Genomic DNA, 14,538 nt, shown 5'->3' with positions numbered 1-14,538 from the left:
GAGGACCCTCGGTCATTCGCAACGCTGTCACCTCCAAACCAACTAGTCGCAAGCCCGCGCTGGGCACAACAGTACGAAGTAGTGGTTGCGACTTCGGCGATGATTTGTAAGAAAGGTTTGCTCCCCACACCGGAGCTCGCGCTATTCCGCCGACTTTACTTGACACTTGACTGACTCACGACTGCCATCCAGAGCACACGAGAAGTCCATCGAACCTTCGACTCGGCAAACCTGCAAGAAAGCACCACTCCCTGCTCAATACACAGTGTTTCGGGGAATTCACCCCTCATCAGTTGAGCTTGAGTAGGCTGAGGAAGATTGTGCCTGAAGAGCACCACTTATATAGTGCTCTCCAGGCACAAACATCACCAGGGATACAGTCAAGTGTCAAGTAAAGTCGGCGGAATAGCGCGAGCTCCGGTGTGGGGAGCAAACCTTTCTTACAAATCATCGCCGAAGTCGCAACCACTACTTCGTACTGTTGTGCCCAGCGCGGGCTTGCGACTAGTTGGTTTGGAGGTGACAGCGTTGCGAATGACCGAGGGTCCTCGACGTCTGTCTCACCGTCCAGGAGCGACACTGACTCACGCTGCTATCTGGTGTTCACGAGGTGTTTGTCGCGCTGGAAGCGGAGCGTCTCTGTAAGTTTGTATCCCTGGTGATGTTTGTGCCTGGAGAGCACTATATAAGTGGTGCTCTTCAGGCACAATCTTCCTCAGCCTACTCAAGCTCAACTGATGAGGGGTGAATTCCCCGAAACACTGTGTATTGAGCAGGGAGTGGTGCTTTCTTGCAGGTTTGCCGAGTCGAAGGTTCGATGGACTTCTCGTGTGCTCTGGATGGCAGTCGTGAGTCAGTCAAGTGTCAAGTAAAGTGGGCGGAATAGCGCGAGCTCCGGTGTGGGGAGCAAACCTTTCTTACAAATCATCGCCGAAGTCGCAACCACTACTTAATAATAATAATAATAATAATAATAATAATAATAATACACAGAGGCAATATGCTTTGGTTCTGCAAGAGTGCTCAATGCCTGATTCAGGCAGAGCGGCGTACACAAAGGCACACAATGAAAACCTTGGCAAATTATAAATTTGCCAAGGTTTTCATTGTGTGCCTTTGTGTAATAATAATAATAATAATAATAATAATAATAGTACAAAGACGCCGCTTTTTTCCGACACAGACGCCTACCTCCTGTAGATGAATACTGGGGGGCGCCAGCCACCCCCCCCCCCCAACTTTTTGGAGGATGTAAGGCCGAAGCTCGGCCGCAATCCCATAGTACTGTAGGAAACCATAGAATCAGCCAATCAGCAGCCGTTATTTCCGTGGAATATGTATAGGATATTACCCAAGTACGAGGGTGTTACCTCCCGAATATCATCCTGACTGTGTAGCAGGAGGGATGATATGAGGGTACGGTAACACCCGAGTACACGGGTCAATATCCTACTTATCCCAGGTACATCTACGCATTTTGGGGATCGACGCAACTGCGTCCTGAATACAATTACCAAGGTACAGCTATACCAAAAACAAGACGCTGTCTTTCTTTTCAATCCAGTCAAGGTTTGAGAGCGATGGAGACAAGTTGCATTAATTTTAGTAGTTGGACTAGAGAATTATTTTAACGAAGATTGCACTGTTATTATTTTATGCAGTATTGACGATCACTGTGATGATACATTTGGTTCAAAGTAGGTAAGGGCCATACTTCAAGTCACGGCGAGATACAACATCATTATGAATTTATGGATGCTGGTGCTGACTTCCTTGTCATTGGATGGGCGTTGAACTTTGAACGGTTTGGGATCCTCGTTGCACACTTTCCGTGCAGGCAGTAACTATATTGTACATATCGTCGGATCTTGGCACCAGTGAGTAAGGACTTAAAAGTGCATTTCGTTGTATCAAGACTCTTGGTTGTATCCCTATCGGCCACTATATGCAATCAGTAGAACGTTGACCTTGTTTTAGGCATACTGGATTTGTAGCAGCATCTGCGTTTTAGATTGTTCTTGTGGTAATCGTACTGGATACAGTGTCATGATAATCACTGCAGGTCACATCTTGCATGCAGATTTCTTCACAATATCTACATCACACATGCATTGCTGAGCTCTTCTTTCACACAATATTCTGCACAGGGTTTTTCCTCTCACTAACGTGACTTTGACGTCCTGTACTTTTCGTGTTGTTACGGTGTCTCTCCTTGCACCTGCAAATAATTACAAGTTAGTCTTGTAGTAATTTTCACTCGGATGGTGATACTTTGTGTAGTTTTCGAGTTTACAAAGAGTGAATGAGAACTGATACACTTCGAAGTCTCCTTTGTGTCGTAGTGTTGAGTTGAATAGTGATTGGAGTTCGTTGTTCGTTTGTGTGGAATCTGGTTGCGTTGTCGCGGAGGTAAATTCTCTCAGTTCAGTGCTGCACTTTTACTGTAGATCTACCGACCTTGCACTTTGCATTGGCATGCTCCCACCTCACGGTTCTGTGTAGTGCATTTTTTAGGACTCCAGTGGCAAGATGCATTGCATCGAATCGAGAGGGGGTCGGTGCATGCCAATCAATGGTGCACCGTAGGTACGGTAAAAGTGAATATCAATCCCGCGCGGGATTGTATTGGCTATTATTTCTGGTCAGCAAGGCTCCTGATTGGCTGAAACAGGCATATCGTACCGTACCATGGCCGCATGGGATAATGTATTCTACCCTGCTTTTTACTGAAAACACTGTCTGCATGACCGCCGAACCCTTTACCATGCAGATCACCAGCACTGATCAGGTGCATTGTGTAGCCTACATACTAGAACTGTGATACACTCATACCTCTCTTATCCGGGCGCTCCGGGACCGGACACTGCCCGTAACTTCGAGGGTGCCCGTAACTCCGAATCATATACATCTTGATGGGGAAAAGGCCATCGATATGGCATATGACGTCAATATTTCTTCGAAAAGTGACAAAAGAGTAGTAATATTTCCCCTGAAACTCGCCCAAATAGTGCCCGGTAGACCGAAGTGCCCGTAACTTCGAAGTCCGGATAACCGAGGTATGAGTGTACAATCATGTAGTTATGCTCCTATCTCCGAAAGGATGCCAAATTATGCTCCAAATTTTGAACCACCAAATTATGCCAATAATTATGCGGCATAATCCACCAGTGCCTAATTTGGTGGCAACGGCACGATCTAGGGTGAGGCTAGGCCTTGGCGGATAATGCCGGCAGAAAAATTGGCAGAATTAGGTACTTTTTCTGGTGAGTTTCATGCATGTTTGGTATGTGGATAAAGAAATGGAGCAGAATTCGAGGAATTGCCCGCCATAAGGTTTGTATGGTTCTGCCAATTTCGGTGCAAAAAAAGAAGAATCTGCCACCTTTTCGAGCATTATCCGCCAAGGCCTAGGTGAGGCCCATTGGGTGCACAACAGTTCCCTATGTGAATACTTTTGAGTTACAGTAGCAAGTAGATTAACGATTTCATTGATGAACTGACTATGGTCGGTTGTCATCTGATAAGCTGTACTTTGAAGGAGGAAGAGCAGAAGAATGCAGGCTTGTTTATTTGAAAGATAAAAAGCCTGCATTCTCCTCCTCCTCCTCAGTTGATACTCCGTCTCAGTCAATGTACTGAATCACTTGTGAAAGGATTAGTTTATCGAGTCGTAAAATTATGACGTTCTGGGCCAGTCACCCATTGTCAGAAAGTCTTTGTTACAATACTACTTGTAAAACATACAGGTTTGGAAAGAAAGTGAGTCTTGTTGAGAGAGGTTACGTTTCAAAGAGCGGGTCGTGTGTGCTGCTCAAGCTCTGTCTCAGATAGCTAACATAAATACTGCATTGTTACTGGGACTGTTAAGTCTATACTCATAGCTATTCATCGAGTGACATCAGGATGTTTGAACAGTTGGTCAAGTTACGAGTCGATGCTTTCGGTACCGGGTGACGTTGTTCGTCTCTGCACATCTGACGCTGGCTTAGCAGTGGTACCTGTTGCAGCAGAGTGCTGCTTTAGTGTGACCTCTTCACGAACAGCGCTGTTTGACGAGGAGCGATGCACACATGCGCGCGCGCACACACGCACACATGCACACACACACACACACACACACACACACACACACACACACACACACACACACACACACACACACACACACACACACACACACACCCTCACACATAAAACAAAGAGAAAGATACAGAAACATATGGACAGAGAACAGGGAGAAGCAGAAAGAAAGATGGTCAGATTCGATTCAGTATTGGTTGTTGTGTTGTGTGTGTGTGGTGGTGGGGGGGAGAGGGAGAGAAGTTGAGAAGCATTCCATCTAGTGTTGGTTTTGAATGCCCACCAAGTATTGTTAATCCACATAATAATACACTATTTAAAACCACTTTGTCAGACCAGGCATTTCACGAAATCTTCTCAACAGTAAAACTAAGCAGAAGGACACAGTTCAGGTTCTTGAACAACATTGTGAAAAGAAATTACCAACACAATGTGGGAATGGCCGCTTACTGGAGAGGCAGGTCTTTCCTCAACATCGGCTGAGACTGCACCAAGTCCACAATCTGCATGGCTGGTTTGCTCTCAATGGGTGACGTGGGTAGGAATCCGGCTTGTTTGAACGGCATGATTGTAGCCCTACAACGGAAAGAGCGAAGGGAGAGGGTATAGGCAACAGTCGCTATACTCCTTTCTAGCCATGCTCGCAGTAAACGCTCTGTGCTAAATAGACAAGGCTAGGAAAATACCGTATTATCTCTAATATATGCACAGTCTCCAATAATAGCACGTCTCCAATAATAGAACACCTTGGGGCGGCATTCAAACAATAAAGTGCTCAGTCTCCATTATAAGCACACTGTGTAAATTCATTATCTGTACCGGCGAAAAAACCCCTGAAATGTGTGTGTCATACATGAATTTGGCATGGCAACATGCCTCTGAAATGAGGTTGAAATAATAATGGAACAGTCTCCAATAAAGGAACGTCTCCATTAATAGCACAGGGCGGAGGTACATTGAAAAAATAAAGGACTGTGCTTATATTAGAGATAATACGGTAGTACCTAGCAGGAACGCACAATTCAAGTTCTTCAACAACATTTTCAAGAGTAAACGTTCATGCCTTCTCTTCAGCTAATACACAGGCAAGAGCGAAGGAACAAAGACAATGAATTTTGCACTTAAAATGCAAATAAATGGGGCATTCTGCCACTATTCCAGATCCAATTAGAAGGTAGCAGCGACAGTTTTACACAAAAGGGAAAACAACATCGGATGAGTAGACCTTGGCTGTGGCCAAGTTTCAGATAACTCCTATCTGCACTATACCGACAGACACATTATCTGTTTTATCTGCACTTCCCAATCTTCTGTACGAGTATTATGCTGTTCGTAAAAAATGCTTCGCAATCCCTAAAAAAAGCCGAGCACTACTTTTGGTGCAGACATGAAAATTCAACTTCTCCTTCATGTACGGGCCATGTGGTCTGAGTTGACTGATATACTCTTCTTTAAAATGTCTCAACAGCTTGCTGGTCTGTTGTCGAGAGAGTTAGAAGCAGACTATGTTGGCTGGCTTAGAGTAATGTGGTTCAAGTGGAAGTTCAACTATACGTTCAATGATGCCTCGGACGAAAAATGAAGATCTGGAATACAAAACTCACTAAATCCTTTTTTTGTTGATTTTCAGTTGACCACTAAAGTAATCAGCTCAATGAGTGCTGCTAGTTTATACAGTATTTACCTGTATCTTGATTTTTCTGGTGCTCAGTGAGCTTTGCATTGCAGCGCTTCATAACGATTTGTAATTATTGCCGTTGAGTCAATGTGGAAAGTTGAAAGCAGACTATGTTGGCCAGCGTAGAGCATAGTGGGTGACGAAGAAGTTAACCTCTACATTCAACAGCCCCTTGCACGGGAAGATTATGATTGTTTCCCGTGAATCAAACACGGCAAAATGTTTTCCTTTCTTATGTACATGTAGGTGTAACAATACCAGCACACACCCATTGCATGCAACCCGGGACTCACTGATCATAAGGTCGTATCATGGCAACGGGCTTCCTTCCCAGCGTATCGGCATTGCTGCACAGGAGAACACACAAGCATTGTGAGTCATTGCAATACTGTACACTGAGACATAGCGCTCCAGAGCTCAGTGTTACTTCCAAGCATCTCAGAGATAACCACCAAGACAGCTACTGAATACAACCTCTGCCCCCCAAAACACACATGCATGTATCCTGTGAACTCAATTTCTCCGCGGGTCAACAGAACAGAATGCCAAAGAGGGTCAAGACACACATACACATGCACATGCACACACATGCTCGTGCATACACACACACACACATACAAACACACACATACAAACACATACAAACACAATTTAGTGGTGAAACGAATATTCGAATATTCGAACATTCGTTCGGTTTGTCACATTCAAATATTCTTTAAGTCACATTCGAGTATTCGTTACGTCGCTTCGAATGCAGTGCATGTATATACAAGCACGCCGAACACAATACAGTGCAGTGCGTACAGCCTGCCTGCGACTTTGTACTCCATGTTTGCACATGTATGTGCATACTGGACTGCGAATGGTGCACATAACATGTATGAACTTCGAAGTAGTCTTATGTGGCACTACCGTTTGTCATACCTAATAATAATGACAATATCCATCAAATGACTGAGAGGAGGGCATGTGATGGCATCTCTGTTACCAAAAGAAATTAAAGAATATTCGTACGTTCGTTCGATAAGCCAAAGAATATTCGGTTACTAGGTTTTGACATTCGTTTCACCACTAAAACACATACAAACACACACAAGCACACGTATACACATACAGTCAAACCTCTTTAGGACGAACACCAAGGGACCAATGATATTTGTTCGCAATAACGGGAGTTCTTCTTATCCATATTATGTTTTACCCAGTGAATACACAGGGTTTTATCCAATACAGTTACGAATACTAGTTCTTCTTAGGCAAACTTTTGTCTTATCGGTGTTCTTCCTAACCAGGTTTCACTGTATACACACACACACACACACACACACACACACACACACACACACACACACACACACACACACACACACACGTGCACACACCACACCACACACACGTGCACACATGGTTGTATGCACGCACGCACACACACGCACACTCCAGCATTCTAGAAACTCACAAGCTATCTCTGTGCAGCGCCAGGTTGTCGAGGTCGCTTTCACTGACTGATGATGTCGTTGTGGCTGTCGAGTCCCTGGGTGATACGTACATATGCATGGCATTGACTGTGACGTTGCACGGTGGAGTCATGCTGAATTGAACAGAAGAGCACAAGAGAGCAACACAATCATCACAAATGAAAAAGTACATATTTATTAGGATGAGGGAGTTGAAAGTACAGTTCAGAAATCTATGTGGCTACCGGCTATACGATAGCATTTATGAACAAAACCAGCTGGGAGAAGTTGTGCTTGTGCCAGGCCACTGCCATGCCTGACTATACCAAGGTGGCGGATGCAGCATATAATGGTGGGGGTGAGTGAACCATTGTATGCTGGAAAGAGGGTGAAACCTTGTTAGCTCCATACCCAGTGGAACATAGGTGTCGGCGTAGCTCATTGTGTTACAGGTAAAGTGGCACATCATGAATGTGTGTAATGTTTTTCATATCATGAATGTGGTCGTAGAAAAGACTGTAAGTGGACTTGGACACAATGTAGAAGATCAACAGCTCATGTACAGTAAAATCTGTCAAGGCGACCACTCGGAGAAGGCAACCACCTGTCCCAGACGACCACTGCAGCCAGTACCAAGGGATGCTATTTCCAGTCTCTAGATAAGGAGACCACCTGGTAACAGAGACCACACTTAAAGTCTTTGAAAGTCCCTCGAGCGGTCGTCTTAGACATGTTTCACTGTGTTATGCAATGATTATGCAACGAATGTGTGTTACTTACGGTGTTAAAGGTTCACCGTTGATGGCGTTGAGGCTGCAAAGAAAAGGTAGACAACATTGGTAGATGCACGGTGAATAACACAGAACCATAACACACAAACGAGCGAATATACACACACTGTAAGCATGTGTAAGTATCATGCTTGAACAGTGATAGAGAGGAAAGAAAACTCCTCATAATTGCAACGCAGGATCAATGTGGGACATTGAACACATTGGAGGAAGTAGCAATTTCTAATTGACTTAGGACTTTTTCGAAATACACAATTACAGTATTGTTGGAAACACTGCTCGAAGGAAATCACTTACACAACATAAGGGTGTTTAGCTCCCGGTTTGGGACCCGTGTGCGGTGGCATTCCGGGTAGAACAGAGCCTTGCAGCATCGTGTTGATCGGAGGAGGAGGTCTGCATTGAACACAGTACACACGACGTACACACGATTAGCACGCACAGGCAATGGCACGGCGGGAGGGGGGGGGGAGGGGGGAGGGGGGAGGGGGGAGGGGGAGGGGGAGGGGGAGGGGGAGGGGGGGGGGGCACTTGCTACAGCAGCCAATCAAGTTCCAAATGCAGTAAAACCCGTGACTAACGACCACCCCTTTGGTGCCAGAGAAAGCGGTCTTTAGTGGCAGGTGGTCCTTGGTTAGAGGTTTGCACCGCGCAACCATTATGATGTGAGGCCGTCCGTGCCTGGCGAAGTGGTCTGTAGTACCTGGCTGGTCGCTAGTCACGGTGGTCTGTAGTACCTGGCTGGTCGCTAGTCACCGTGGTCTTTAGTTACAGGTTTTTTTTGCTCTCAGAAGTACTGACATGCCCTGGATGAGATTGCTGAACACTGAAACAAATTTAGAGTTTCCCGTGAAACCCAGTCAGATTGAGGTTTCAGCATCAGTAGAAACACCATCAAGCCTCAAGGGTCAAGGCGCTGATGCAGCTCCTAAAGCGGTTGGACATGAGTAGATCAGACTGACCACCACATGGACAACGTACTGCAGCCTAAAACACGTGATAAGCTGAAAGTAACTGTACCAGCCGAGGGAAGATAGCTGCGGTGCATAGCAACAGTTGGCTCTTCAAATACATGTGAAAGCAGTGGCTAAGTATGGGCAGAGACAGACTTACACCCTGCGCAAGCCACCAAACATGCTCGAGGATGGTTGATGCTGGCTGTCTTGGACCAGAACATTCTGAGGACTGGTGTACTTGTGACGTTTGTTTTGCCGGCCACTGTAAGAGCAGACAATAGCAAACAATGAAACACAATAGCAGGCAGAATACATTGCAAGTTCAGGAGCAGCAGCGGTGTCACGGGACAGTGGAAAGTAGTAGTATAACCGTAGGGTCCGGGGCGTCCTCTGAGAAAAAAATCGGCTTTTTCGCCCAGCAGTGTACGTTTTAGCACCCTTTCATTGCTTTTTTGGATGAATTGGGCCGACCATCCTGGATGATAACTGGTACAAACATGGTCGTACTGGTCGTACCGCATGTGATGCCGCCGGAGAAAGCAAAATATTTACTTTGGCAAACTGCACACGCTACGAAATAGTGGTTGCTTTTTTTGCTTGCTTTCTTGCAGGTTTGCCGAGTCAAAGGTTCAATGGACTTCTCGTGTGCTCTGGATGGCAGTCGTGAGTCAGTCAAGTGTCAAGTCAAGTCGGTGGAATAGCGTGGGCTCCAGTGTGGGGAGCAAACCCTTTTCAAACTTCACACCTTAGTCATTTTGGCTTACACACTCCTCGGGTACCCAGAGCAAAACACTGGAATGCTACTTCAACGTAGATTGGATGCTATTGTTGCAGTTGACTGCGTGAGCCGGTCAGGGTTGCCATGGCAACTGGGTTTAGGCTGCATGTGTAATATGCTGCATTGCCTGGAGCGTAGCTACTCGGGTCACGTCTATACGGTCATGACACCGCTGCAGCTCCAGCAGTCACGAACAGACGGAAGATCATTCTCCGGCAAATTGTCGACAATGGCTGCACTCGTGCATCCTGACACGCATGTGTTCCCGAAACCGCATCCACGCGCAGGTGCAAGCAAACAGGCATGCGTTAATGCATGCCTGTTTGCTTGCGTGAATACTCTGTAGAGTTTAGGCTGGCTAATTGCGGTGAGGAAAACCTGCATTATCAGTAGAACATGTTCTGGGCAAGCCTGATTTGCACCTACCTTTCATAGAGAATGCTGAGTGCGATCTTGGGTTTCTTGTCTGACTCGCTAGCACTGTGGAGCAAACACAGAAGGAGGGTTCAAAATAATAGCTTCAAATACAGAATGACGGTGAAAAACATGCTATCATATCGGCGTACAGCGATGAACACAAACTGTGAGCATAAAGAATTAAAAAAAAAAACTGCTGTGGATGAGAATCACCAACAGACAACAGTACAAGAGTACAACAGTACAAGAGTACAAGAGTACAAGAGTATTTCCTATCCTGTTGATGTATTAGCAGACTAGGTTATCTGCCACCTTCACTGTTTCGATTTCACCGACTTTCACAAACTGCTCTTACGAGAAAAATGCAAGTCAGCCCAGTGTCAGCTTACACGGGTACTGCTATTTCTCACAGGTGACTGGACTGTGACTAGTCACTTGATCGATCGTACGAATTTGCTGGCCATGTGACTGTGATCGGTCGTGTGACTGTGATCGGTCATGTGACTGTGATCGGTCATGTGACTGTGATCGGTCATGTGACTGTGATGTTATAAGTCATGAGACTGTGATACGTCATGTGACTGTGATCGGTCAGGTGACTGTGACAAGTCATGTGACTGTGACAGATCATATCGTGGGTGGTCATGCGACTGTGATAAGTCAGTTGACGGTATATGTCGTGGTCATGTGGTTGGTTCTGAGATTGATTATGTAACTGCTCTTGTGAGGGATCACGTGACTGTTCATGTGATCAAGCAAGACCAAGACACATAGCATAGAGTTTGCTTTACCTGGCATAGATGGGATTGATCCCAGTCTTGTGCTGAGCCTGGCCAAATGTCCTGCTGTCCAATGAACTCCTGCAGTGGAAATAGATCACATTGCAACAAAGAAAGTGAAATGTGGATTTTGATTCCTGAAACCGTCCCCGGGTGTTGAGCAGCAATAACAGTAGGCCAGGATCAGAGGTGATGGGGAGGGTGGTGATTTTCCATGCAGCAATTATCCCATACTGCTATGCCCACTGCCCCAATATACCTGCATGGGAATGAAACCCACTGTTTCATACTACAGGTCCTCCCTCGTTAGTAGATAATCTCTGGGCCATCGAAAAAGTTGTCTTATAACGATACTTATCTTGTAGCAGGACTTGCAGCTAAGGCCACCCTTTGTTAATTCATTGTTTAACGTCCTTTTTTTCACGAAAAGGTACGCGGGAGGGCGGAAAAAAACAAAAGCCCATTCCAAAAACTGGAAACCCCAATCAAACATTTTGACCAGTAAAGCATGTGATATATACAATATTTCTGGGTCTAACGGCACTTGCAGGCATAGAACAACACTCTTTGATGGTACATTGGAGCACATGCCTGATGAATCCAACAAAACAGGTACATAGCATGGCGTTAGCATGTCATGAATTCATTACATCTGGATTTTTACTAGGACACACACCGTACCATATTTAAAAGCCAACAAAAAAAGAAAAAGAACACAAGACAAAGGCATGCCCGGGAGGCAAGATTATAAGTTTAAGGTCATGATCGGCACACTGTGAAACTACACAATCATGTATTTACAACTTCGCATATTATTGGTACTACTACTTTCTTGTTTTTTTTTCCGGTCGGAGGCAAAAAGGTACGCGGGCGCGGACGTTAAACAACGAAAAAAGAAAGGGTGGCCTAAAGGTGGGCAGCTCCTTCCCACTTGAATCGGCTGGACTGGGTGCAGGAGCGAGCCATTAAGGCAATACATCCGCAATGCTGGCTTCCTAGCCTCATAATTCGCCGCACCATCGCTGCCCTCTGCCTCCTGTATAAAGCCCTTTGCGATAATTCTCCCGCTCTTCTCTCGAGAATGGCTCCACCCCCGACACACCAACCCAGGACCACACGCCTCACCCGCCAGGCTGTACGACTGTCCACCGCGCATCCCCATCAGTTACAGAATGTTCTTCCTGCCAATTCCCGGAACAATGTGAGCCGAGCCTTTCCCCACTCCGTCATCCCAATTTGGAACCAGCTGCCTACCTCTATCATTCCCCACCCATTTCACCCAAAGAACATCCAAAAGTTCAAGACAGCAGCTTATCACCATCTCCTCAGAACGAACTGGAACTGGGCCACTCATAGCATACGCGAGTAAGAGGGTACAGTGTCCTACCCTGCTTGGACATACATGTAATCTCTCCTCACGGACAGTCTCCTCTTGAATTTAAAAGTCTAACAGCGTTCACATCAATATTCAACTTATTCTTTTGCTCACTGAGCAATACAATCTTTCCATTTTCTTTCTTCTGTTTTCTTTTTCAATTTAATCCTCCCCACCCAATATCCCTTTGGTGCGTCCATGGAGCTATGAAGCCGAGACCTCTGGTCGGCGGAGCTTAATGGGCCCCACCACCACACTCCATCATTCACCCCAGTGTCTGGAGATATGTGGATTTTGTAGAGAAAAAAAAAAAAAAAAAAAAAAAAAAAGGTGAAATAGGCACTACTTCGTACTTACCGGGGCTATCCTCGATACAACATAAATTATCGATGCTTTAACTCGTTATAAGATAATTGAAAATCTCCAAGTTACTCCAACATAACTCTTCCTTGGATGCAAAGGATCGTCCATATTCACGAATACATAGACATAATACATTTCCTCTTTCTGCTTTATCCTACGTGTTTTGGCCTTGGTCCTGCATGGTCAATATTATCTTATACTGAGGGTTTGGCACTCCAGGGACCTGGGAAAAGGGTTGTTATGACGAATTTTATGTACTAACGGATTATGTTGTAACCGGACCTGTAAACAGTTGTATAGACCACGTTTCGCCAGGGGATTTCAGATTTATATTTACTAACGGGGTTTATTTAGTAACCGGACTCGTTATAATGAGGGAGGACCTGTAATCTGGTTTTGGTCCAGACACACGCGGTTTGACGGGCGTGAAATCGTTAGCCTTTATGGCCTCACTCAGTGCGTTAGCTGAAACGTCCATCAGCTCATCAATACACAGCGTCCGTACTCACTAGCCAAACGAATCTTCATGCTGGTGGCCAAGGAAATTCACCATTAGTTGAGCGTGACATCCTACATCTGCGAAATTGACAAAATAACGAAACTCTAAGGCTCAATCCTGAAAATGGGGGGGGGGAGAGGAGGGGGCACCTTACACTATGTTTGAGGAAAATAGCGCTGTCTGAAATATGCGCAACATCATTTCAGATCTATTGTTTGGAATTTTCAAATTGACTGAAATTTTAGGGCTCACAAACTATTAAGCACCTCGGACAGTATTGCCAAAAATACGGTAATCAAGTGTGGCTTATAATCATGGAAATACAAAAGTTAGCAACTCACCGTTCATAGTCCTGGTTAGGCTGCATGAAGCTGGCTGTGCTGCGTTGGGACACGTGACGTACTAGGACTGTCTTCCTGCACACCAAGGCAAGTGACAAGCACAGCAGGAACACACAACACACACGTAGGATAGTGAAGAACTGAAAACGGTCACTGGGTGCATGAACTGCACAGGATCGCACGTCACCCAAGAAACTGTGTAAGTCAACGAACAGTGCACAGAACGCATGCAGCAACGCCTCGTGTCCACAGCCTGCTAGCACGCTTGGAAAGTCAATAATTATAAGTTTTTTAAAGTAACATTCCCTTTTTAGTCCTGTGAGTTTTACATGCATAATGGGACAAACAGGGAGGAAAGCTAGCAGAGGATAACATTTAATATTGACACTACCCATGTCCTTACTTGCGATGTATCAGGAACTTCCGTGAGGCATACAGGATGACAAAGAACAATGCCAGGACACCGGCCACGCCGCCAATGATGGCAATGACCAGTACAAGACTATCCGTGCTGGAGCTGTGCGGCGTCGGCTGAGATGGTGCCTCACCGGGCCCGATGTTGCGAATCGATGCACATCCACCTTCGGGGCCGCTGCTCCGGAATCCGAATACGCACCGACAGCGCTGGGATCGCGCCGCGTCCATCACACACTCCGCGTTACGACCACACACGAGCGTGCAGTTGGGAACAGGCCATGTGATAGGGAGTGGAGCAGCGGCGGCGGAGGACGATGATGATGATGGCTGGCTGATGGGTTCTTGACATTCATACGATCCTATCGTGTTGACACATTGTGCGTCGGGACACAACCCGGACAATTCCTCACATTCGTTCACATCCTCGCATGTGTAGTTGAGCAAGCATGTCACACCGTACTCCGAGCCGCACACGCCAATGTCTACACGTCTAGCGCCCGTCGCGCATACGCACTGCAGATCGTTGCTGACGTACAGAGGTGCGTTGCACGTGCAAGTGTTCCCCTGGCAGGTGGCGTGCTTGGGACGCTGCAGGGCTTCGCACTGG

General features: G+C 46.0%; 1 protein-coding gene across 1 annotated transcript in view; it reads right to left on the bottom strand.

The window, feature by feature from the left end:
• Nucleotides 1-3,627: 3,627 nt before the first annotated feature.
• The window catches only part of LOC135819882 (uncharacterized), a 29,262-nt gene continuing 18,351 nt past the window's right edge, over nucleotides 3,628-14,538 (bottom strand). Inside the window, exons 12-22 of the mRNA XM_065333183.1 lie at nucleotides 13,918-14,538; nucleotides 13,515-13,589; nucleotides 10,949-11,017; nucleotides 10,167-10,220; nucleotides 9,120-9,224; nucleotides 8,304-8,402; nucleotides 7,996-8,028; nucleotides 7,218-7,349; nucleotides 6,052-6,105; nucleotides 4,531-4,656; nucleotides 3,628-4,045 (exon numbers count right to left, since the gene is read on the bottom strand). The exon at nucleotides 13,918-14,538 is cut by the window's right edge and continues 25 nt beyond it. Coding sequence (XP_065189255.1) covers nucleotides 3,925-4,045; nucleotides 4,531-4,656; nucleotides 6,052-6,105; nucleotides 7,218-7,349; nucleotides 7,996-8,028; nucleotides 8,304-8,402; nucleotides 9,120-9,224; nucleotides 10,167-10,220; nucleotides 10,949-11,017; nucleotides 13,515-13,589; nucleotides 13,918-14,538 — 1,489 coding nt within the window. The 3' untranslated portion in view covers nucleotides 3,628-3,924. The remainder of the gene's footprint in view (nucleotides 4,046-4,530; nucleotides 4,657-6,051; nucleotides 6,106-7,217; nucleotides 7,350-7,995; nucleotides 8,029-8,303; nucleotides 8,403-9,119; nucleotides 9,225-10,166; nucleotides 10,221-10,948; nucleotides 11,018-13,514; nucleotides 13,590-13,917) is intronic.

This window comes from Sycon ciliatum, chromosome 6, assembly GCF_964019385.1.
Source record: "Sycon ciliatum chromosome 6, ocSycCili1.1, whole genome shotgun sequence".
In the NCBI taxonomy this organism is placed as follows: Eukaryota; Metazoa; Porifera; class Calcarea; order Leucosolenida; family Sycettidae; genus Sycon; species Sycon ciliatum.
This window is presented reverse-complemented; position numbering and strand designations above follow the sequence as displayed.